The 25655-nt window shown below is 47.2% G+C and overlaps 1 protein-coding gene across 1 annotated transcript in view; it reads right to left on the bottom strand.

Annotated features, from left to right (window-relative positions):
• LOC119457668 (homeobox protein unc-42) overlaps positions 1–25655 on the bottom strand; it is a 41115-nt gene that overhangs the window by 4233 nt on the left and 11227 nt on the right. The window contains exons 2-3 of the mRNA XM_037719307.2: positions 18181–18748; positions 2012–2268 (exon numbers count right to left, since the gene is read on the bottom strand). Coding sequence (XP_037575235.1) covers positions 2012–2268; positions 18181–18409 — 486 coding nt within the window. The 5' untranslated portion in view covers positions 18410–18748. The remainder of the gene's footprint in view (positions 1–2011; positions 2269–18180; positions 18749–25655) is intronic.

Below are 25655 nucleotides of genomic sequence, written 5' to 3'. Positions count from 1 at the left end.
CTGTGTCGAGACACGCGTTGCGACACCCAACAGTGAGAGAGAGAGAGAGAGAGAGGTGAAAGAAAGGCTAGAAGGGCAGGGAGGTTAACCAGAAAGGAAAATCCGGTTCGCTACCCTACACGGGAGAATGGAGGAGGTGGAGGTAGACAAATAAAGTATAGAGGTCAACACACTTGTCTAGAACACATTCCCGAGGGCAAAAAGCACCTACTAAACCCGCCGTGGTTGCTCAGTGGATATATGGTGTTGGGCTGCTGAGCACGCAGGTCGCGGGATCGAATCCCGGCCATAGGCGGCCGCATTTTAAAGATGGGGGCGCAATGCGAAAACACCCGTGTACTTAGATTTAGGTGCACGTTAAAGAACCCCAGGTGGTCCAAATTTCCGGAGTCCCCCACTACGGCGTGCTTCATAATCAGATCGTGGTTTTGGCACGTAAAACCCCGTAATTTAATTTTTTAATTTGATTTAATTTAAAGCTTGAGCCGACCACCAGGTCGAGAGGAATCAATGGAAACTGCAAATTTAGTCACGCAAACTCACACACGGCCGATTTTGTGCCACATGTCATCTTCGGATATCGCCAGCGCAGTCCCGAGAACGTGTCTCGCGCGTTCTAGAGAAGTGTGTTGAACCTCTGTACATTCTAAACTAATTTACAACCTTAAGGGTGTTTTCTATCTATAACTTACACCCATAGGAGTGCAAGGGTGTGATTTATAGATCGATGTGCACCCTTAATGATACATATACAGAGAGAGAGAGAGAGAGAGAGAGCGCAAACATACGATTGTAGCCATCAAGACAGCAAAGAGGAATCGACAGAGCTATTAAGTTCAGATGTCGCTAGAAAATTTCCAAATGATCTCACGAGACATCACGTTCTTCATGTGTAACACCCCAATTTTCGAAACTACCGACAGTAAGGCGAAATATGGGGAAGCTGGGTGAAAGTGCTTCACTGGGACCAACAGTGTGTGTAGATATCCGAGGCTGAGACCAAGTGAGACTAAAGCTGAAGCCAAGAAATTCCGCCGCAATTGAACCATTTTGAACAATTCCGAGGCTGTTAATTGGACAGATGTCGAATTCCGCGATACTGTCGAATCTATAATCAGTCCTGATTGGCTTAAAACGCAAGCATTACGGGGTTTGACAACACGGAGGAATTCGACAGCATTCACTCCTGACAATTAATAAAATCATAGGAAAAGGTCCCAGGGCCTTCATATTTTTATATAAAAAAAGGCTTATATTGCCCCTGGAAAACGTCTTTTTAGCAATGCATTTGTGTTTAAAAGTGAAGCCGACTTTAAATTGATCGGTGTATGCTTGATTTTTGTAAGCTGGCTTTTCCACATTGTGTATTGCAGTGAAGCCTACTCATAAAGAAAAAAATGTGATGCGAGCGGGGCCCGATAAGGCTATCGCGTTCCACTCTTAAAGGCGAAGCTTAAGCGTCCTATTTTTTTTATTCAATAGTTTATGCACTCGGCTATGAACACGCTTTTCCATTTACCAACGCCTCTCGCAGGTGAAAAACAAAAACAAAACTGGAGGACGCACTCAAAGATCCCTAAATGCTTGTCAGGCTTCCCGGCAACTCCAGCTTTCTTTTTGCTCCACCTACGTCTCTGCGCGCCGCTGTTGGTATGATAGAAATGCTGCAAAGGGGGGTTTGTGTTTGAGTTTCCTCGTTACAGAATTATGTTTTCTCGTACATTCTAATTACAATGCGACGCTATCACGTCTGTAGGTTGTGGTTAAGTCGTACTTTATGATTTTTCTGACGGATTTTACTTTGAGAAATTCAATTTTTTTTTTGCTAACGCCTTGCGCCACGCGGAGGGCCTGTTTCATCGGAGAGTCAAAATCGTCCATGGTTCAGGATGATTTTCTCCGACGCCGGCGCGCCCACGCCGACGCCGGATTTCCTGCGACGCGAGGCCCTTAACGCTATCACGTTAATAACGCATTAGCGCATGTGTGCCGCGGGTGGTGGTATATATACCTGAATGCGCGCTTCGTTGAGCTTGGTGATGCGTGCCAGCTCCTCGCGGCAGTAGATGTCCGGGTAGTGGCTCTTGGCAAATGCCGCCTCGAGCTCCTGCAGCTGCTCCTGGGTGAAGGTGGTCCGGTGGCGCCGCCTCGCGGGCGTCGTGGGACTGCACGCGGTGGCCAGCACGCCACCGCCGCCGCCGCACGACGACAGGCCCAGATCGGACACGCCGGGCTCCAGCTTGAGCTTCTTGAACGCTCCGCCATCTCCTGCGGCGCCAGCGTGGCCCATGAATGACACATTTTCAATGCGCACAGCCCGACGTCCTATATAGTGTAACTGTTCGGTAATCGCGCCCTGCCTGAAAGGTATTAACTTGGATTAATACATTTGCTTACAATAATGATGAAGTCTGAGTTCATGTTTTTGCGCAAGCGCTCACGCGTGGTGGCATGTGACGTCAGGCGTTTTTTCATAAAGTCGTAATGCTTTGCGCTGGTTCATGGTCTTGTATGTTTTCTCTTTCCTCGTAATTCTGCATCGCTATATGTTGTCGCACAGCCAACTATTGACTGCTATATATATATATATATATATATATATATATATATATATATACATACGAAGCCGACAAACATTAACACCAAGGACAGCATAGGGGTAATTACTTGTAGTTCTTCACTGAATTAAACAAATGATGAATACATTTAAATGAAAGTAGATGAAAAGAACATCTGGCTGCAGGTGGGACACGAGCCCAAGTCCTCACAATTACGCGTGCAATGCTCTTACCAATTGAGCTACCACGGCGCCGTTTTCCCATCCATTTTCTGGGGTATTTATGTTTATCTACTGTTAGAGCTAACCCTGGAAGCGTTAGCCAGCGCCACTACTCACGGCTTTGGCGGCGGATGTGGAACACCTTTTTTTTTTCATGCGTTTTTGCCCTGTGTATAATCATGACCATATAAAGCCAACAGTGAAACCAAGGAAGACATCGGAAAAATTAGTTGTGGTTGAAATTGAAATTTGGAAAATAATAAAGGTAAATAAATGTGGACGAAAAAATAACTTGCCGCCGGTGGGAGCCGAACCCACAACCACCGCATTACGGGTGCCTTGAAATCATAGCAAGGGTCTCAAATCTGGCAACTTTGATGTCATTAGGTAGGATACGAGGGTTTTTAGCCACGTGCCTTCTCTTCTAAGTCGACGTGTTACGTGACGCCATCGGGTAAAAAAGGATGTTCATCCGCCCACCATGGCTCTGAGTGGCACTGGCTAACACTCCCAGAGCTAGAGCTAGTAAACATAAATACTAGGCCTGTGCGAATGTTCGAAACGTTCAAATATTATCGAATATTATATTTGTAATATTCGTATTCGATTCGAAAAATAGATATTCCAAGATGCTCGAATATTCGGTTGGATACGAATATTCGAATGAAATAGACTATATTTTCGGCTGTGCGGGAGCAAACACGGTTCTTCTCGTTTGTTTGTATCTAATCTAAGAATATTGGGGCGATTTTATGCTGAATTTTGCGATAATTTCGTGCTACTAGCAAAATTTTGCCCGTAAAGCATACTTTTCTACTAAACGTTTAAACTGCGCGGGAAAGCCAGCCTCTCACTAGCAAAAGGCATGGGCTTGCGGACAGCGAGGTGCAATTTTTATTCCTATTTTTTTATCTCTCTTTTTGCAGCGTCACCCCCAATGCTGAGGTTATTGCTTGATAGCAAGTGCGATGAGTGACGACTGCACAGGGTCAAATGGCTATGGTTTGATGCGGTATAATAGTGCGCAGGCTGGCGAGGACAGCTAATGGGAATTACTAAATTTCCCAAGTTAACATGAGCCAAATACAAGTGTTTTAGCATAACGGCTTACTAGTCTAGTTTTTTTAACATTGACAATGTAATTGCAATTTTTCAACATAACAAGTTACCCCAACTTGCTAATAAATGCATGTGCATATCATTATTTGATATTCGAAGCTTTGTACTCGTATTCGATTCGTATTTGAAAATTTTGATATTCGCACACACCCCTAGCAGCCGTAGCACAGCCGGTAGTGCAACGCACTAGTAATGCGGAGGTTGTGGGCTCGGCTCCCACCAACGGCAAGTTACCTTTTCGTCCATTTCCTTTTTCTTTATTATTTTCTATATTTCTATTGTAACCACAGCTAATTTCCCCGACGCTTTCGTTGCCCTCATTGTCTGTTGGCTTTATATGGCCGTGTTTGTGGCCATGCACTTTGCTTCTTTGCCATCCTGGACGCAAATTAACATGATGTAAAAATTTGCTAGTCGACCCATGCCAAAAGAAATTCAGGTTTGTTATCAGACGAGTAAGAAAACACAACCCACTCGAAAGCATAGAGCGCGTTGCGTGTATCCAGAGCATCATTTAACAAAAAAACGCGCGCGAGTTTGTGTGTGTTAATGGGGGAGGGGGGGGGGCAGAAAGAGAGAAACGTGTTGTAACCAAACGTGCTCCGCAGTCAACAAACAACCTGTCGTAACGGCTCAGTGGGCGCTTGTAAGAGGGACGAGCGGAAACAGCGGTCCGATTGAAACGATCATTCTGCTCCGTATACACAATCCAGTATCGCTTAGATTGAGTGGCAGTCACTTGTGTGCCCCCTTGTAGGACACGTGTCGCCTTCCAAAAGGCACACCGCAGTACACGTGCCTCTCGCTGACGGACAAAAAAAGGAGCCACAGGGCCAAATAAGAGATAAGGCCACCACTATATCCGGCCGCCAGAAAGTGGCGACGCTGTGTCAACACGTCGCCCCGAGAGCCTGCAAAAAGTTTGAACGGGGGCGCCTAGCTCCGACACCTACTCGACGCGTGGCGCGCCACGCGCGCGGAACTGGCTTCGGCGAGCGAATATGGCCGCATCAGGTGACGCAAGTACTTGCAGCGCTGACTGACAGCAGCCGCTATACACCACCGACTCCCCGGAGAGGGTAACGCACGTCGGGGTGGCAGTGAGCCATCATCGACGTGTCCGCCGCCGAAGCTCGCACCCTCCGCGGGGAGGCGCTTCTGTCGATCTGTCGTGCGCGCTCTTCTCACTAGGGGGCGCGATGAATTGGGGGCGGGAGAGCAACGGGGAGCAGCATCACCCCTCCAGGGAAAAGGGGAAGGACCCCCCCCCCCCATCCCACTCTTCCCCCGCATCACTTTGGCGACCACCGTTTTCCTAATAGAGACGCGCTGTGCGTCGGGGTCTGACAACCCCCCCCCCTCCCCCCTCCCCACGCTCGTCTCCTCTTCTAACCAAAGCAGCCTCATACTGCCTCCTCCCACTCATCGTGTTTCACCAGTCGGTCGCTGGTGCAAATGTGTCGCACGCGCCGCGAATACCGCGGCTTGGAACAACTGAGAACAATGAAGCGGCGCGTGCAATGAGTTCGAGGCGTCACGCGGCGGTATATAGAGTGCACGTACTGCAGCTAGGAACGCGCGCTCGTCGCCTTTTTCCTGTTTTTTTTTTTCTTTCGAAGCGAGGCCCAGATCGCTGCGGGAGCAGCAGGCGCTGGAAAGCAGGAACAGATGCACCTTGCGTTTCCGCCAACCTTTCGCGGATGGTGGACAGGATGAAAGGCGCGTGTAGTTTTTGCTTTTCAGTTTCCTTTTTTTTTTTAGATTCGTGGCTGCACCGAAAAACCTGCCGCTTTGTTCGAGAGAACGCGCAACCTTTCGAAATGACAGCTCGCGGCTAGCGCGCTGTCATTCGTCGATCCAACAAGTCGATCCAACCGTCCAACGTCGATCCAACAAGCAGCGCTCGTTTTATTGAAGCGACGTTTCCAAGTTGCACATATGCCCAAAGCTACGCACATAACCTGCTCGAGCGGAAGCTTGACAGCAGACGAGTAAAACCAACTGCAAAAAAAATTAGATCGTTAACTCCGGCTCTTGACCTGGCTACTGAGCGCACGACCACTAGTGACACTGGGACAACTGGTACGTCGGCCTCCATGGCTGTTGCATCACATTGCTTCAAATCCGTGAAAAGAAAAGCTTCATTCGTCGTCGTTCTCACCTGAAATTTGTAGCACTATGAATCTCACGGGCGCGGCACGACGCAACCAGCATTTATTCTCTTTAGCGATTACAGAATTCCAGCTATAACGATGTGACTTGTTTCTTCGTGGTATATCAGGAGAGATAATCTGATGTAGGGTCAATTGACCACGTCATCCCGCCGTTTAAATCTTGCTTTTTATGGTTCCGGTTTCACAAGTGCAGCTTGCCCGGCTATCTCGACATGAAATTTTATAGACGACATTCGAGGGAAACCTTTTTTCTCTGCAGTCTGTGTTATCTTGACTTTAGTTGGTGTTTCAGTTTGCTCGCGAAAACCGCAAACCTGAAGACAAGATTAAAACAACACAAGAACGTCCCCGCTTGTCCGGTATTATTAGTATTGTCCAGGAACAGTATTTTTTAAAGCAAAGCGTTTTTTCCCCCTCTTTTCCTCACGTTGCGGAGGCTGGTCGCCGCTGTTCTGCCGACTAGACAACGACTTGGGACGCTTGGTATGTGCTAGATTAGACAACTCGGGCCACGAGATTGGACATTCGTGCCCATTCTTGGCCGCTGCCCTCAGAAGAGGTATGTGCCACTGGATATTTGCCCGAATAGACAAGCAGTAGACGAGACAAGAAATAAATAAGTCGGCAACAAAAGATTAAAGTCGTCTGCAGAGAAGTGGAGAAGAAGTCGGTAAAAGAAAATTGCTGAAGTCGGTTACAGAGAAGTGAACAACTGTGCAGTAAAAAAGTGAAGCGAACAAAACTGGACCGGAGCGTGCAATGAGCGAAAAGCTACAGAGAATTCTAGAACAAGTCGGCTACAGATAAGTGCGTAAAATTCAAATCCATTTGCGTCATTTTGTACAAACATTTCTGTCATTCTCTGGGACAAATCTCTTCCCTAGGCTGAGCAAGTCGTTTGGCGCCGACTCCGAACGAGCACTTTGATTTCTCATCTCATCTATTCTCTAATTCATCAGGGTGGCGCCTTACATGGGCCCATCGTCGTCTCTGCTCGAGTCTGCGATCCGACCTTAATCATATATATCGTTATTGCCCAAACAAACCTACACCCCCCTTTGAGGGGGCTGAGCGACAGGAGCGTTAGGAGGCTGCTCTGCGCAGCTCACGGCCGGAAGACCAACACCGGATCGTATGCTGGGTCATATAGCGGTCGCCGAAGCCCAAGAACTTTCGGCCACCTAGAGCGGCCTGAGGGCCCAGCGTCTTCCTCTTCCCCTGACCCAGTCCTTGGTGTCAGTAAAGTTGTTTCCTTCTCCTCCTGCTCCGGCATTAGCGTCACGCTTGCATAACACTTGCTTCAACATTAGCGCAAACATCAAAGGAATAAGCTTTGCTTAACACCGTTTCCCGCATAAGCGTGGGATAGGCCGAATTTTTCTTTCGAGAAAACTCACGCCAGGCTGAATTCGTTGCAATTGAGCTATAGTGACGACCACAAGTTAGTGCGCGCCACGTCGCTCTCCTGCCAACACCGTCAGTGACAGCAGCGCCGCCGCTTCGCATCTTCCTGACGTCACGCTTCGCGCAGCAGTTCGTCTGCACCGGGTGGCCACCTCCTGCACGGGATTCGGACCCGCCCCGACAGAAGGCGCACCCCGGTTCGTCTCAGCGGGAGCACTCGGCGTCCCGCAGCGCCTTCCAGAGCGCGTCTCTACGTACGACCGGAGCTCGAGGGGCTCGATAGGTAAAGGGGGGAGCGGAACCGCGCGACACGACTTGAGGCGCATGCTCCCGGCGGTATACGGGTTCGCTTTACGGAGCGGTGAACTTACGGCGTATATACGCTCGCATACGCTGCTCCATGGGCCGTGCTTAATCGGTATACCCCGCTTCCCTCCTCCCGTCGCCATTCCAGTCTCGAACAAGTTCGCGCATGCTGCTCGCCAGTCTATATAACGCGACAAATGCGTGCCGCTAGCTAGCGTCGAGGAAAAGGGCCTGGACTCCGGGGTGCCACCTGCGGGCTGGAATAACGCGTCTCTTGAAGCGTGAGCGACGAGCCTTTGATTAGGCTGCTGCGCGCTGTGTCAGTGCGGTGCAGTGTCATTGCCAGAATTTTTTTTCTTCCGGGTGGCACGCACTTGATCGAGGACGGGATGGATGAGGGGGGAGGGCGGCATCGCAGGCGGCATCCTGGTACACAGAAATTTCGGGGGGGGGGGGGGTTGGGGGGGGGGAGGGCACGTGCTCTGTGTGCAACCGCCCCCCCCCCCCCCCCCTTCTACAGGCTGCCTGACTGGTCCGGTGGATAGTCCAGTGGAAGAAGTGTACTGAGCTGAGTGCAAGCTGGCGGATGGGGGGGGGGGGGGGGGGGGTATTCTATTGTTGAACGCGTACATGCATTTTTGTTGTTGTCGTTATATACGTAGTGAAGCTAGCCTATTATTATTATTATTATTATTATTATTATTATTATTATTATTATTATTATTATTATTATTATTATTATTATTATTATTATTATTGTTGTTGTTGTTGTTGTTGTTGTTGTTGTTGTTGTAGTCATCCATTCCCCAGTACAGATGCTAAACGCTCTAAATATCCCCATTGGTTCTCATCGGAACTTATAACTTCCCTAAAGTATAAAGATCACGCGCACCGTAAATCGAGAAGTCCTGTGCCTTATGAGTGGAGAGAAGAATTACGCTTTTTTTCGAACTCTCTGCAAACGCCCCCATATAACCGGGATTACGACTGATAGAATGCATTGTTGGAAAAGAGCGCCGCCGACCAGCCGGCGCAATTTTGGAAGTGTATCCTCAAGTGCTCTAGTCAACGTGGAGAGTGTTTTCGCCAGCTTGACTCCAGAGGAGTGGAAGTCCAAGCAGTCGCGGATTGTTTTGCTGCCCATTTCTCATTCTTATATATAAAGCTTCAGGTTTCAGCCCTGATGTCAGTCAACAGGACACGACGGTTTTTACATCTATAGTGCTCTATTGTTTGATGAAAAGCTCATCAGAAAATGCCTTAAGCGCTTGAAGCCTTCCATATCCTGTGGCCATAATGGCACCCCACTGCATTTCTAAAAGCGTACGGCAGTACATTTGCCCCAGTATTGTCATCTATATTTATTAACTCTCAATACTTCTACTTTCCGTCAGATGTGGAAAAGTGCTCATGTTTTTCCTGTATTTAAGTTTGGCTGTAAAACTGATGTCTCGAATTATCGCCAGATTTCTCTTCTCTGTGCCACGTTTAAGTTTTTGAGCCTTGCTCTTCACAACATATTGTGTTTTACTTTGAATAACTCATTGATTCCGAATCAGCATGGATTTCTCACCGGCCGCTTAACTATCACAAGTCTCGCAAGTTTCATGACACAGATTTCCGCGCCGGTACTTCAAAGGGCCCGGGGAAAGTTGACACAATTTATTCTGACCTCAGCAAAGTTTTTGATGTAGTCAGCCGCTCACTACTTCTGATCAAGCTTACGCAATCAGCAACGGCTGATTACGAGGGCCCAGGACGCGGCCCGAGCTCAAGGCATTCTGGAATGAGGACGCCTCTCCAAAGCTGCATTTACATAATAAATATCTTTATTCTCTCTCTCGTCAATTGAAATCTCTTGCACAGTTATCTTCTTGATATATCATGTTATGGTAACGTCAATGGCTAAGCGTCTTCTTTTTTTCATGGCAACTAGTGGCGTACCTCAAGGATCAGTATTAGGATCACTTTTCTTTAAATTTTTATTAATGACGTTCTTTCCGCTATTCGGAATTCATTCCTTCTATGTGGCGATGACATCAAAAACTTTAAAGGAAATTCATACTGTTGATGGCTGTCGCATCCTGCAGTCTGATATGCTTTCTTTTTCTAATAATCAGATTGTGGTTTTGGCACGTAAAGTCCAATAACTTTTCCTAAATGGTTCAAAGATAATAACCCACCTTGAATGCTGCGAAGACCAAAGTCATACTCGTGGCGTACCTCAAGGATCAGTATTAGGATCACTTTTCTTTAAATTTTTATTAATGACGTTCTTTCCGCTATTCGGAATTCATTCCTTCTATGTGGCGATGACATCAAAAACTTTAAAGGAAATTCATACTGTTGATGGCTGTCGCATCCTGCAGTCTGATATGCTTTCTTTTTCTAAATAATCAGATTGTGGTTTTGGCACGTAAAGCCCAATAACTTTTCCTAAATGGTTCAAAGATAATAACCTCACCTTGAATGCTGCGAAGACCAAAGTCATGAATTTCACACGCAAAACAGCAAGCGTTTCTTTTTCTTATTCTGTAGATTCTTTACCATTGTGTAATTAAGCTCTGTGAGATCACTGATCTCGGTGTACTTTTTGATACAACCTTACACTTTTCAGCTCACACTAAACGCGTTGCAATGTGAGGTATGCGCTCTCTTGTCTCTGTTTGCAGACTATCGAGAGAATTCAATTCTCCTATACCGTTCCGCCAAGTTGTACACAAGAATCTGTCTTCCTCTACTCGAATACGCGTCGGTCGTCTGGAATGACATTTCTAGATCCAACAGTGACATTATAAATGGGGCTCAGAAAACGTTTCTAAGCATATATATCATCACCGCTTTGCTAACACGGACACTGGACCTTGTTTTAGCACTGTCGGGTTATTGTCATTACCCTTACTTCGCTGCCGAGGTAATCGCATTGACCTTCTGTTTCTTTTCCTTCGAACTCCTTCACGGTATCCTCACCTGCCCCGAACTCCTCAGTAGTATCATGTCTCGTATTCAGCGCAAGATCACCAGAGAACATAGACCTTTCCATGTTCCTGCCTGTCACCACCAACACTCAGCCGTCCACAGAATACAGTCTTTATAACGACCACTTTCATGACCTTGATATTTTTCACAACTCGCTGTCATTATTCTGTTTTGAGCTTTGCGTTGTTGTCTCTTAGTTTCACATGTTGTTCAACATCCCTTCTCCTCCCTTTTTTATATATGCATTTTGCGCCTTGTTGTATGTACACTTTTCTTTTCAAGATTGTTATTTTTTATTCATTGTTTTTTTTACTGATATTCCCCTGCTGTACTTCTTTTTCTATGTATACGTGCGCCAGCCCTTAGACCTCATGGTTGTTCCTGGGTACGATAAATAAATGATTGATTGATTGATTAAATGGGTGACGTTTCTTTTAGCATTACCTGACCATTTCGCAGTATCAGACAACGCCTACTTGTCAACCGTAATAACAACTTGAAGTTAATCAACTAATAAAGCAAACATAACCGAACAAAGCTGCGAAGAAAATTACGTTGTTGCAGCAAATATTAGTGTCCAGGGCGCATTCACAGTTTTGAGTCTCTGTAGAGTTGGCTCGTATAGGTTGCTGCGCCGCATACACACTCATTGTGTGGCGAAGCCAGAGTTGCAGTGTGCAAACAGTTTTTTCTGTACGTGTATAATTTTTTCTTTTTTTCCCACTTTTTGTTGCCACAGCGATTATACGGACACTCGAGGCGCATTTGCGCCGTCGTCGGCGTCGGCGTTGTCGTGCTGTCACGCTATTGACGGCGCACACCCGGCCCGCGCGTGGAGGATTAGAAGGCCTCCAGAGACGGGGAATGCGTTTGGCTCCAAAAACAACGAAACCCAAGTGACCGCACCGTCGAGTTCGGCTGAATCGGCTCTGCACAAACCAGTGCAGCGTTATGGCTAGCACTGCTGACATGAGCGTTGTACACACACGTAGACACACGTACACATACACGTTGCACGCACACGTTGTACAACACGTGCACACTAGCGTCCCTGTTGAGCAGGTGCGTGCGTGTCACCGCACTGTTGTGAACGTCAAGCTAAATTTATGTGATGCTTTCTTTGGACGCCGACCAACGCCGACGGTTTTCCTCCTGCCACATCTTGCGCATCGTCAAGGTATACGGAACCTGCGATGCTGCTGGAACGCTCATCATCACGTCAGCGTTCTGAGAGGCCCTAATCACTAGGCTATAAACCTTGCCATCGCTTGCGCAGTGCTTCGCCTTCGGGCGAAACTTATAATTTTAAATGCGTTGGCATTTCTCTGGTTACCCAACGAGAAGACTGTCCGTGCGTCCGCTCTTCGCGTAAGACGATCGCTTTCAAGATGAAGCCAGCAGCAATGTTTTCGCCAGCTGTGGAAGAAGACGACGAACGCGCGAACAGCGGCATGACCGCGAGTGGTAGTATGGGAACGCTGGCATGATCAGCGCCATCGGAGCCAGCTGTGGCAGAAGACGACTACGAACGCGTGAGCAGTGGCACAAGCGCGTCTGTGTGACTACGTGACGTGTGCAATCAGGCACGCACTAGGCACACCTTCCTTTGGTAAGCCACAACCCTGGAGCAGCCGTGGCTTCGGATTGGAACTTCATCAGCGCACCTGGCGCCACCGCCTGCAGTAGTTCGCTTGTCTCTTCAGTTCACGTTGCGCCGCCTTCCGCAGTAGTTGATGTCACCGCAGCGCTGTCGCATTTACCGTAATGGCACCAAGACGACCGCAGCCGCTGAGCAGTGCTAGGATGACCAGCAGTGTTGAGTGTGAGCACTCAACACCACGTCGTTACTACGAAATTCTTACGCATCATTCAAATAACTCCGTGAGGAGATTCTACGTGATCTTTTCTACCATAAATTCATGTCAACTCGCTCGGCCTTCGGCACGCTTAAGATTCTCATGGTGGCGACAAAATAGAAAGTGACAAGTCATAAGTACGGGAGTATAGATTCCGTCATAGATAAATCAGGCAAAAGCGACCGAACACGTGAGCGAGACCGTCTAAAGAAAGTGTATGCCACGCATTTTCTTCAACGGTCAAATATGTAACTCGCTAGCGCGGCATAAAAATATAGATGACAAATACGATAAGGACGCTCGGAATCATTACCGCAAACACAGTAATTTCATTTCTTGGTGCCTGTGGTTAGTCGCTGTGAAAGACCGTATAGCAGTCTTGGCTGCAGGCCAGCAGATATTATTTCAAAAGAGTTTAAGCCCGCACGCATGCAGTCAGGCACACCAAGCAGTTTGGGAAAATGCACGCATGTTCAGGTGCCCGAACGTGGCACACGTGACTTGGTGTGGTGAGAAAAAAAAAACAAAGCAAGAAAACTCGAAAACAATGTCAACAAAAGACCGAACGTAAAAGGGCGTCCAGTCCGGTTTTACCTTCACATCGGTTTCACGTCTTTTCCACCATAATAAGCATGAAACATCTAGCCCAGCAACAAGTATATACACTGACACGTTACTCATCTCCAATCTAAAAAACAGAGGGCATACATATGACTAATTGTGTGTTGAACACGTCCAAACTGCGAAAAAGTCAGAAAACGCAAAACGAAGAAAACGCAATTGAATGAGGGCGCATATAGTAACCATCATTTAAAAAAAAATGTAAAAAATGGTATTGATTTAAATGTGCGGCGAAGGACCAAACAATACTGTGAGATATAAAAAAAATTAAAGCTAGCTTCCCCTTTTCCATTATTTTACGTTTCAATTATGCCGACGACACTGTAGGACGCACATAATGTTAAAGGATCTTCAAGAAGGTATTCTAAGATACGCACCGGAAGCCTCTCGACGTGCTTTTACATCCACTGTCGAAAACCAAATCGATATTTGTAGAGAGCGCTCTACGTTGAACTCAGATGTGTATGCTTGCATGTCGCACACAGGCAGCGGCTATTGGACGAAGATGATGTACGGTCGTAGATGACAAGGCTAGTCAACGCGAGAGAAAATTTGGTAGACTCATGCTGCTAACGCCTACGCAATTCATGATTTGTATATAGAGTAACGGTTGTACGAACAATGTAACTGTTATGTAGCGGACGATTATGTGGAAATTACAGGCTGTAGCCTTTATACTTATGACAAGCAAGACAGAGTGTTTGTAGTGGCAAGATATCAAATTGAAAGCAACCAAACTGAAAGCAAAACGGCGAGTCATGTTCGTCCGCCAAAACGTGGCTGGACTCGGAGAAGAATGTTTCGCAGTAATAAACCTGGTTTAGAAAAAAAAAAACTGTTTCTCAACTAGATAAACGGGCTTCAGATTGCTCGAGGTATGACCGAAAAGTGGAGCTGTAAGTGGAGCTGTAAGTCAACAGGGAAGAACTCGAGTTTGAAGTTAATGTAACCGCGATGACCACGGATTGCGGAAGACCGAGACAGTAACGAAGTGCTTGTTCTTCGCTAAAGCTGTATATACAGGGCGGATCTTGTAAGCGGCGCACCTCTGAAAAAGTATGCAGCCAAATTCTAACCCTGGGTTCACCATAATACAAAATAGTGCTTCTGAGCAGACGGTACTTTGTAAGTCGCACTGCGCAGCTTTTCCAAGACGCGTTCACCTTTGCGAGTACTATAACTGAAATCTATGCGGAGGAGCCACTAAACGAGATGTCATTAATAATTTGGAAGTGCTCATTCGATACTACATGAGGAAGTGCCTTTCGGTGCCATGAAAAACAGACACAATTGCCGAATTTAGTAGCGAGAAACCAAATCGAATGAGACCACTTGTTCACTTTGAGAGAGAAGGAAATGCTATTGGGTCGGAGAAATAAAGGCTTAGAGAGCAGTAAGAGATTGGAAGACCGCTGTTAAGACGATAGAAAAATAATATCAGGCACGCACGCATACAAGCGGCGTTGCTGACGAGGGCGAAGTAAAAAAAAAAAAAAATACGGCGCTATATTGAACGAAATCAAGAATCAATTGATTGTGACACTTTTCTGCTGGTGACGATGTGAGCTGCCGCTCTCGAAATAGAAGAGTTATCGGCCTGTACCGATCTCCTGGATCCATGTAGCAAAGTAGCCATGCAGGAACGTTCAGAAACGCTGCAACTGAACAACCTAGAAATCAGGAGCCAGTAATCGACGCTGTAATACGCTTTCCTGCAATGTACCAAGTGATCCGCGCCTTATTTAATTTACACGATCGTCAGACAAGTCAAACGCGTCGTTCTACAAATCTGCGTAAGCGGACAAAATGGAGCACTTCTCACTGAAAGAAGTCTTCTTGTAATAAAGAGACAAAAAAGGAAATTTATACATTTAGACGATAGTGAGCGACTGTATCAGTCATTTTAGCCAAATTTGTGGTAGAAAGGCTGGTCTTGATATTTAAAAAAGCATGCCCGATAACACGGTGATTTAGTTATACTAGCTATTTTCTTTACGACGCGAATTTATCAGAGTTACGAGTTAACGACGTTTGAAGTCACCAGGGCAGGGCCATAAAAACAAAAGTTTGGTTACAGGGTCGTGATGATATCTCAGCCGGAAGCTGATGGACAAATCGCTGCATCCTGTGCCATAGTTCCGACAACGGCACGCATACTCTGAAAAGAACAATGAGCAGCTAGTCTTGTGGAAGGCGCTGCTTCAAGGACAACAGAGCCGCTCAAGAAGGTCGAGGAACAGTATGCATTATAGCGATGAGTTTTGCCGCCGTGAAGAGAAGGCTATATAACGCTCACATTTATTCTTTGTGATCCTATTGGGTGGGTTTGATGTGCGCTTTCATGACGTTGCTCAAAAGTACAGCAAATTTTGTGGAACAATAGAGTCCGCGAACGCTGCCGAGGCTCCTAACAGGCAGATTAATCATCACAGATTAACATAACAGATTAATAATCAAAATAGCAGAAATGCATGGAAATGTAGCGCACCTCAGTGCGCAAAGTTTGTTACTGATCGTATACAATGATGGCTCTAAAGATGATGAAGAATGCGTAAAGCAAGGTGAAAGTGGCGAAACTGAAATGTTTCACGCATAAACATTTCGAGTTTGTGGTGACACCTCCGTTCCCTATTGTATTGTTAATATAATTTTTCTTATCTCGCGACTTGACCTGAGGGAGCCTTCGGCTCCTCCTGGCCAGTTTCTCAGGACCAATAAATGTTCTTGTCACTGTCACTGTCATCTCGCGGCGTATCAGCTAATGGTGTGAAGTAAGCGAATTAAGTCACGTGAAAAAAATTATATTAAGTGTCGTTGCAGTACGCACGGCGTTCTTGATTATTCGGGGCTAAGAATCTTTTGAATGTGAAGACGGAAACTTAGTGTACTTGAACTATATATTTACGTGGCTAATGTAAACGTCTACCTGTGCTGTTTGCCAGGAATCATGGAACAATATCGCTTAATTTATGTCTGCTTGTAAAGGACACATTTAATTCGAAGGAAAGTTGCGCAAGTGGATTCGCGTACGAATCCTTCCAGGCCAAGAGATGGCAATATGCACGTGGGTGCTCTGGCGACTGCACTGGACTTCATGGGTCAATCTCAGCTCTGTTAGTCTGAAAGGGGTGGACCAATACTCGACACTTTCGAAAAAGGAATCGAATAGTGTCTCGTTCAATTCACTCTTCGAATCGAGTAGTAACTATTCGTAAACACGGGTTGTTTTCGATTACTTCAGAACGTCAATTGTGCGAAACTGGGGCAAAACTAGAATACGTTTCATCTCAGCGGGCCCCATTTGGGCTTTTGAACAACAATCCTTCATAACGTGCAATATAACGACAGAAACTTACGAGCGTTACAAATACTGGGATGTAAACATCGCTCTGTATTAATTGTTAAAACGGCTGTTAAATATTCGAAACTTATTCGAAAATTATTCGATGTTTGATTCGATTCTGGCATTATTCGATTCGTATTTCATTCGGTATCAAATTGTAATATTCGCACAGCCCCTATAGACTAACATCACGTTACGGTCAGAATGGTCTCAAGTGCTGTAGCGTACGTTAGCATCGCGTGCGTCATCACTGACGTCAGAAGGGCTGTTGTCAAATAGGAACTCGTGGATTGTCGTTCATCGCCACGGCCGAGCGCAGAATGACCGTAACGAATGCAGGATGAATAGAACGTTCCCCTTAAGGATTGCGATAAACACAATTTATCTGTGTAAATTGGCGTTTCTCAAGTTACATCACTGAAGTAGTTTATCAGCATTTTACACAACGGTCCCGGCTTGTTAGCCATGGACAACCCGTAGTCTTCTTAGACATTCGGTTGTTGTACTCAAATGTAGTTCCGGATCTTATTTTTCTCGCGTATCGACGACCATCATGTCATTTCCGTTGCGTCTATACAAATATAGGTTTCGATTTCCGGTTTACACTTTTTTCTTTCTGTTATATCGGTGAGATAATATGATACTGGGCACTGCCTCTGACGGAATTAAGCTACAATGATAATCTATAAGGAGGACCACGTGACGATCGCTCTGTTCCGCTCAAGCTTATTAGCTTGTTCTTTGGAGGTCGGGGGCGGGGAGACCGTAACCTAAACCCTTGCGTGTCTCATTGCCAGCTTCGTGGGTTTCTGTCTTTCTCTAAAGCGTTGCCATGAGCTTGGATAAATTCAAAATGGCTGTCGCACTTATACATCAAAAGCTTCGTACCTAAGCTTCAGGGTATATAACCGGGTGAAGCGGCATATAAGGCCTCAGAGGCTAACCTCCGTTGATCTTGAATCGAATGGACGTTTTGTTCTTTATCTTCAAGCATAGTTATAATAACGTTTCTGTAAGAAGGCAAGGAAGGCTAAAGCAGACAAAGTTTTCGGTTGCACCAATCCTCCTGCCTCTTCAGGCCACCGCGAAGGGGCTTCGCGTCATCGTATCTCTCCAACTGTTTAGGAGCTGCAGCTTCGTTGGTCCAGTGGTTCAGTCCATCCATCGTGCGAGGGTCGGGATCGAAGTACTGAGACACAGTGCTCGCGCTCCTAGCTCGACCTCGGATCGTGCTTCCGATAAAACCTCCATCGTCCCGCACTTCGGTCGAGCTCCATATCGCCGAGGCGCTCGCGCACGGCGATTGCATATCGACGTTCTATACTTTCTCGTACAAGCTCCGCTCTTTTCTTCATCGTCATATTTTTTTTTTCTTTCGAAGGCCGCAGAAAAATTGCTCTTTTCCGTCGGTTTCTCGTCGTCGACGCCGTATTCGGTGTCCGAGAAGGCGGCGCGCGCTGGGTAAACCCCGCCTCCGCGGGCCGAGCTCGTTAAGGCATTGATGGGGGGGTCCCTAATGACATTAGGCCTCTACGGCCATCGATCGCCACGGCGCGCGCGCGCGCGCGCTCGGCGAGCAGCAGCAGCAGCAACACTCACCCTGTCCTTGGAGCTGTCCGTCGCGGTGCCTGGGCTCCTGCAGCGCGTACAACGGCGACGCCAGCTCGACCTTTCGCTTGTCGCCGCCGCCGCCGCCGCCGCAATCCTGCTGGCCGCCGGCGGCCGTGACGTGCGCCGCGGACACGACTCCGGCGCCGAGCCGCTCATCGCCGACCGACGGCTGGAGCCGGGGGTCTTCAGCGGCCACGGCGGCGGCGGCGGCCGCCATGGCGCTGCTCCACAGCTGGAACCGGCCGTCCAGCGCTGCGGCCAGCCTTGAGGCCCTGACTAACGAGCAATGACTAACGAAGTTATCGCGCCCAATGCGCCCGCGCGAGTCTTATAAAAGCGCGCTCCACAGCACGACGGGCCCGGCGACAGGGGGACACGCCCACCGGGCTCCCGCGGGCTCCCATTGGCCGTCGCCATGGAGACTGCATCCGCAGATGGGGGGGTTGATGCCTCGATCCGGGGCGGCCGCCGGCGATCGACCGAGGACGATGCGGGGGTGGAGTCTCCGCGCTTCGACGCCACGGTGCTGATGGTGCCGAATGCGGGGCCCACACCACTGCGAGGCAAGAGGAACGCGATCGAGGGGTTTACAAGCTGGAGCGAGGCCTTTCTTGTCGAAGGATCTGCGTACCAGAAATACACGATGCTTCCACACTTGGGACAGTAAAGTTGAATTAAACACAACGAGACGGATTTTTTGCCAGTTCACAGGGGTAGCGATGGGGGCTTGTTGGTGATTCATGAGGAACGCTTGCGATGTAGCGCGAAAAGTAACACATACACGAGAAGGCACAAGTAGAAAGACACAAGCAAAAAGACAATGCAGAGCGCTCTGCGCTGTGTTTTTACTTTTGCCTTCTTGCGTCCGTGTTACGTTTCGCGTTGCATCAAAAGTGTTGCCAGTTCAGTCTGCGGACGAGCGTGGCGTGGCTCGGTGCCGCCTAATCACGAATCACACGTGGAAGCAGCTGTACAAATTGTTCGCGGCATGATTCGTTGCAGTTCGGCCTACGCCGCGTCACGCTTGTCTACTGACTAGTTTATCCATTCGTGTGAACCCAGCTTAACCGAAATACTTAGGGAGCCAGGGGATCGGCAACGGTGATCAGTGCAGGCCTCTGCCTGTAGTGTCATAACAGCAAAGTACACGCTTTAATTCCTGGTAATACGATGAGGTTGTGAATAAATTCAGCTTTTCTCTCTCTCTCTCTCTCTCTCGCTCTATTTTTGTCGTGCTTCGTAAAATGTGAGCTTTGTGATTCGCTGACTATTGCCTAAACACGAGGGCGCTTTTGTAACCGACCGATGAACCAACGCTGCCCCCCGGCGGAAGAACACACATTCCTTCTTTCCTTTGTGGTTTTGTCGCGCTTTATCTCAGAAGTTGCACGTGAAAACAGACACAGGCACTTTAAAGATCAGCTAATGGCACGAAAACGATGTCGAGGTCGCAATGACTACAGTGTAAGACGGCTGCAACGATGAAAACGGAGACGTGGCGACGAGCAAAAGCTGAATACCTTCTGCACTAATTGCAATGTCATCTCTGTTACTAACCCCTTCCTGCGTTGTTGGCTCATGAGCGTCAAGTGTCACAGCCGGTGGGAAAACAGAACTGAAACAGCTCTTGAAACATTCTGATCCACCGGCACCATCACGAACTTCACGAGACACCATGTAAGACAGACTTTGTCGTGGATTTCACGTACACGTTGAGTTAGAGACTTCAGCTTTCATGGCGGTAATGCAATAACATACTTCCTACTCTATTTATTTCGTATGGTTCTTTTTTTGTTTCTTAAGCTGCGGAGATCTCTCATTAAAAAAACCTATAGTGGTATTCTTCCTAGCTTCCTACTTTCTCCAGCAGGATGCCAGCTTTCTTTTTCACAAGACTTTTCCCCATCTCGTGAATTTCCATAAAATTTGATTGCTTACTCCATCCTTAGCGTCTATTGCAATGATTTGTCATTGGGGTAGTGATAGCGTAAGCGACGCTCTGCTCGAACAACGACGAGAAGGCAAAAATAAGTAGCTTTCAGTGAAAGTGGAATGGAGTAATTGTATCCGGGGCGCTATCTGTGAAAATTTCCACAACGAGTGCACTCGTTTCATACGTTAACTTAAGCGAACAAATTCATTTCAAAACAAAGGGTGGTGGGTTAGGACATAAATTGGAATCGGAATCTAGCGGTGGCTTCTAGATTTGAGCAATAAAAAGCCACGTGACACGTGTATCCGCCAATTTTTTTTTTTCGGTGTGTCCATTTCATCCTTCGCGATGACTGTATACGCTGCAGTGCCAGGCGAAAATGATCCCCGAGTCGCCCACGGCGTGCCTCATCATTAGGTCATGTTTTTGGCGCGTAAAACGCTTGAATTTAATTAAATTTAATTAAATTTTTTTCTGGAAGTGAAAGAAAGAATAGAAGTGAAAAAAGAATTTTTTTTCTGGAAGTGAAAGAAAGAATAGCTACAGCCCGTGCTTTCTCATGGCCAGGGACGAAGATCGCTATAGAGGCATGTGGCATAATACATTCGCGTAGTCACGTGAGAAACTAAAAAAAGAAAAAAAAAAATACGAGGGTGCATTTTTCGATAAGGCTGAGATCGTTCTTTGAAATAAATTTTAAGCTAATTTATCTTGTAAAAAAATGAAAACTAGAGCGACGCATTTGAAAAAGTCGAAAATGTCGGTTCCAGTGTTGAAAAAGGTAAAAGGTCCAGAGCTAGAAAAATCTTTTTTTTTTAATGCTAAAGCGCAAAAACCAAAAATAACTATTGTGTAGAACGTGTCCTCTTTTTCGTGTCTAGTCGGGCCCATTGCTCGAGTGTCCCAATGTCTAAAGCGTGCACTTCAGTGAGGTGGTTCTGGGATCTCTGGATATCAATACAGCATTTTTGTGGGAGCACGAGTCTTGCAATATCAAATTCAAAATCGAACTGTGAAAGCTTAACACCCCGAAACCGCATATAGTGGGTTATGACGCCGTGGTAGAGTTCTACGGATTGATTTTGTCCATCTGGGTCTCGTGTGCTAAATCTTAGTACACACGTGTTTTTCGCATTCCAGCCTCATCGGAATGTGGCCGCGGCGGTCGGGAGTCGAACGAACGACCTCGTGTTCAGCAGCAGACCGTCATAGCCACTTGGCTCTGTGGCCATGGTATTGCAGGTTATACTTGAAAGTATATTACAGTAAAAACTCGTTATATAATGAAGTTTAAGTGGGAGCCAGAATTAATTCGTTATATCCATCGCTTCGTTATATCAATTACTGCATGTACTGCAGTATAAATATTTATGGGGATTTCAAGAGGATCGAGTTTCACTTACTTCGTTATTTATGTCGTTTCGTAATAACGAGGTTTGCCTGTATTGCACGTACACTTGCAATATCGGCTTTTTCAGCTTCGGCTGTTTACTGTATTGTTTTCTTTTTTCTTGTTACAGTGCGCGTAAGGTTGTTATCGGAACAGGTGTCTTTGTTTCCTGTATAAGCGATGTTTACGTATGCCGCGCGAACTGTTTCAAAAGTCCCGTATTCCCAGAATTCCAAAAAAAAAAAAGCTGTTAGTAGGCATTCTTGAATTTTATCTGTATAGAATGTCGCAACCATCAACCTTAAAAGTAAGAAGAGCTCATCTTTAAGCGAATAGATTAACGTGATTCAGTAACGTCTAGCCATAACCATAGACGTGTAGGAATGCGCGTTCTGTTCTTTCTTAATCGCGGTGTCTGTGGCGTTCTTAAGCTGGGCACGAGGTCGCCGATTCGACTCCCTGGCGCGACGGCAGCATTCCGATGGTGCTGAGTGCAAAAAAAAAAAAAAAAAAAGCTACAGGCTTTGCACGTACGTTAAGAAAGAATCCCGAGCTTTCTACTACGGCGTAACTCATAATCCAGATGTTGGTTTGTGGCAATATATCCCGCCGATCAGCCAGCATGAGCCTGTACGTAACCATGCGGTGATTCGATTTCGTATAAAAAAGAAACAAAAATACCGGTTATTTTTTTTTTGTAGAAATTTAATACATAAAAATTCTTTGCCTTTATATCCGTGGATCGGATATCTCTCATCCAGATCGACCTTTAGATATGTATATTGATAAAAAGTGAAGTCACTTCATTTCAGTACCAAGAAAGCAAGAAAGAACAAGAATGATGCTGGAGGGGGAGAGAGGGGCGCTATCATCATCAGCCTTTTTTTTTTATGTACACTGCAGGACGAAGGCCTCTCGCTGCAATCTCCAGTTATCCCTGTCTTGCGCTAGCTGATTCCAACTTGCGCCTGCAAATATCTTAACTTTATCACCCCACCTAGTTTCCTGTCGTCCTCAACTGCACTTCCCCCCTCTTAGTATCCATTCTGTAACTCTAATGGTCCACCGGCTATCCATCCTGGGCATTACATGCCAAGCTCCATTTCCCCCTCTTAATGTCAACTAGAATATCCGCTATCCCCGTTTGCTCTCTGATCCACGCCGATCTCTACCTGTCTCTTAACGTTAGGCCTCTAAGGGTGTTTATTCGGCAGAGCTTGGAGCAGCGCAGCGTCAACGGTCAGCGCAGTAACAGCTTCCCAGCACGAGAGCCGTTGCTGAGCGAGAGCGCTTGACCCACTAGCGTTTAGAGCCAGTAGCGCTGTATCCACTAGCGTGTCTCTCTTCTTCACTACAGGCCTAACATTTTTCGTTCTATCCCTCTTTATGCGGTCCTTAACTTGTTTCGAGCTTCTTTGTTAGCCTCCAAGTTTCTGCCGCATGAGTTAGCGCCGGTAGATTGCAATGATTGTACACTTTTCTTTTCAACGACAGCGATAAGCTACCAGTCAGGATTTGGCGATGCCTGCCGTGTGCACTCCAACCCAATTTTATTCTTCTGTAAATTTCTTTCTCATGATCAGGGTCCCCTGTGAGTAATTGACCTATAGATAAACGAACTCCCTTACAGACTCTGGAGGCTGACTAGCGATCCTGAATCCTTGTTTCCTTGCCAGGCTATTGAACATTATGTTTGTCTTCTGCATATTAATCTTCAACCCCACTCTTACACTTTCTCGGTTACGGTCCTCAATCATTTGCTGTAATTCGTCCCCATTGTTGCTGAATAGGACAATTCCATCTGCAAACCGAAGGTTGCTGAGATATTCGCCGCGGGCGCGTATAACACGGAGCCATTTCGAGACTTGACCAAGGCTCCCAACACGTTTACAAGAGTGCCGATATTACACGAATCTCTTTGGAGCACTTGCAACGGAAACCCTCTGAGATACTACTGCGGCCCTGCAGATTCGGTACATTGGCGCCGATTCGCTGCGCATAGACGCAACGAAGTCAAAGTCGAGAACTCGCGCGCACCGAGTCTGCGCAAGTAGAGGAAGAAGCTCGCCCGGCTCAAAAGGAACAGCGAGGGACACGTTGCCGCGCAAGAAAATTGGATTAGCTCGCAGAGAAAGCCGAGCGAGGGAGCACGCCGGTTAACGCGCCGCCGGGGCATTTCCTCTGCAGTTGCATCCCCTTTTCGAGTACGTGCTCCCTTCCTCAGAGCGAGCCCGGGGTCTAGCTGCGCGCGAGCTTTCTCCTTTGATCTCGCTGGCGCGCGGCCTCCTAAGAGACGTCGGGGGTGGGTCTCGGCTGAGCCGGCGATTCTGCAGAACGTTTCCTTCGCGACAGCAACAGCAGCAGCAGCAGCTGGTCTAGACACACTCAAGAGAAAAAGCCCTGCGCGAAGAATACGAGCGAGACCGAATGCGAAGAGGACAAAGAAAGAAAGAAAGAAAGAAAGAAAGAAAGAAAGAAAGAAAGAAAGAAAGAAAGAAAGAAAGAAAGAAAGAAAGAAAGTAAGAAAGTGGAGAGGAGAAAAAAAATCTTAGTCGCGACAAGCCGTCGCAGCCTCTTAAAGGACACTGCGAGCGGCGCCCGCCTGTAGCTTGTACCTGTACCGCATGAGCTATATACGGTCAAAGAACGCCAGAAAGTTTCGCTTCTGAAAGAACAGGAACAAAGAGAGGAACAAAAGAACAGATGCAGGCGAAATGACGCTCGTTCAACCCGCCATCTTTCCACCTCGCTTTTTTTTTTACTTTCCTTTTATTTTCTGCCGCTGTCTCCATCAGCAAACGCAAGAGCCCAGAGAGACGCGTGCTGCCTCTCCTCTGCGCTTCCACGAAGGCGCGCCTCTTTCTCCCATCTTTCCCGAATTGTTGTCATTTTTATTCCTTCGTCCTCATCTTTTCCCTATACGTACCTTCGATTTTGTCTTCACCCCACAATCTCTCCCTTCCTAATTTTCTTTTCTTTTTTTTGTTTCTTTATCTTTCATGGCGTCGTCTTCTGCCACGCTGACGACAGCCAGCGAAAGTCGGGATGCGGAGCGGCTGGCGGGCCCGCGGTGCTACTGTGGGCCGCGTCGCCCTTCCGAAAAAGTGCGTGCGTGTACGGGAGAGGCAGGGAACCGTTTCCATGGCAACGAGGTAACGAAGTTTTCTCAACAGCCGCCGCTCCGTCGTCGTCCTCCTTCTCTGACTCAGTTCTCCAGTGCCGCCGTTCTCCATGCCTGCAGCGCCCTCAATTCATCGATTTCGACGCTCCTGCATGGAGATGCGCTGGCCGCTTATTTTCTTCTTCTTCTTCTTCGGGCTTTCTGCGTTTACTTCGTCTAGGTCGTTCAACTTGACCCTGAATTACGTCCGTGGTTATGCGCGAACGACTTAACCTTAATTGCTCCGGATATACGATTAGTCCGGCGGGCGCGCCGCAGTTTGCGTTGCGATCGACGACTTCAGAGGTAAATCAAATCTTGAACGTCCATATAGACGTCTGTACGAATTAGAAGAACTGCGGAATCGCGCTACGAGGTTTAGCTAGTGCCATTGCGAGGATATGCGGTGTAATCTGTAGAATTACGACTTGGATAAGGACTTCAGCGTAACAAAGATTTCCAGTTGCTGTTGACTTTGTTCGTGCAGTTTTACGTCTTCTTCGCTTAAGAAATTCAGCTTGCAAACACTAACGTTTAGTGGCTTAGACGTCAGGGTCGGAATTCGACGAATGAGATCCAAGCAAGTGGCACGCATATTGTATACTTCTCGCAAACGCCAACTTGTGATTTATTTTCAGCCTTTCCCGCTCTGGTTAGGTATACACGCGCGAATCGCTACCGCCTTGAACGGCAGTGGGCATTTTCGGAAGCCTATATAGAAGAATCACTTGAGTGCGTCGACCCGTTTTCACTTCCATGCATATGCATCCAAGGCTGCGGGCGCATACACAATTATTGCTCATAGCGGGAATAAGTTGTTATATTATGACGTTGCAATTAGAACACGTTTCGGAACCATCGCTTCAGACCACTCGGCCACAGAAGCGGCGTGTCCTTGCGTCGTAGTACATGTTTGCTACCGTGAATTGGCGGAAATGCCTTATGCTTATGCATATATATGCATTGTCGCTGATGGAGCG

Source organism: Dermacentor silvarum, chromosome 7 (assembly GCF_013339745.2).
Source record: "Dermacentor silvarum isolate Dsil-2018 chromosome 7, BIME_Dsil_1.4, whole genome shotgun sequence".
Taxonomy (NCBI): domain Eukaryota; kingdom Metazoa; phylum Arthropoda; class Arachnida; order Ixodida; family Ixodidae; genus Dermacentor; species Dermacentor silvarum.
The sequence above is the reverse complement of the archived record's forward strand: the minus strand, read 5'-3'. Positions and strand labels throughout refer to the sequence as shown.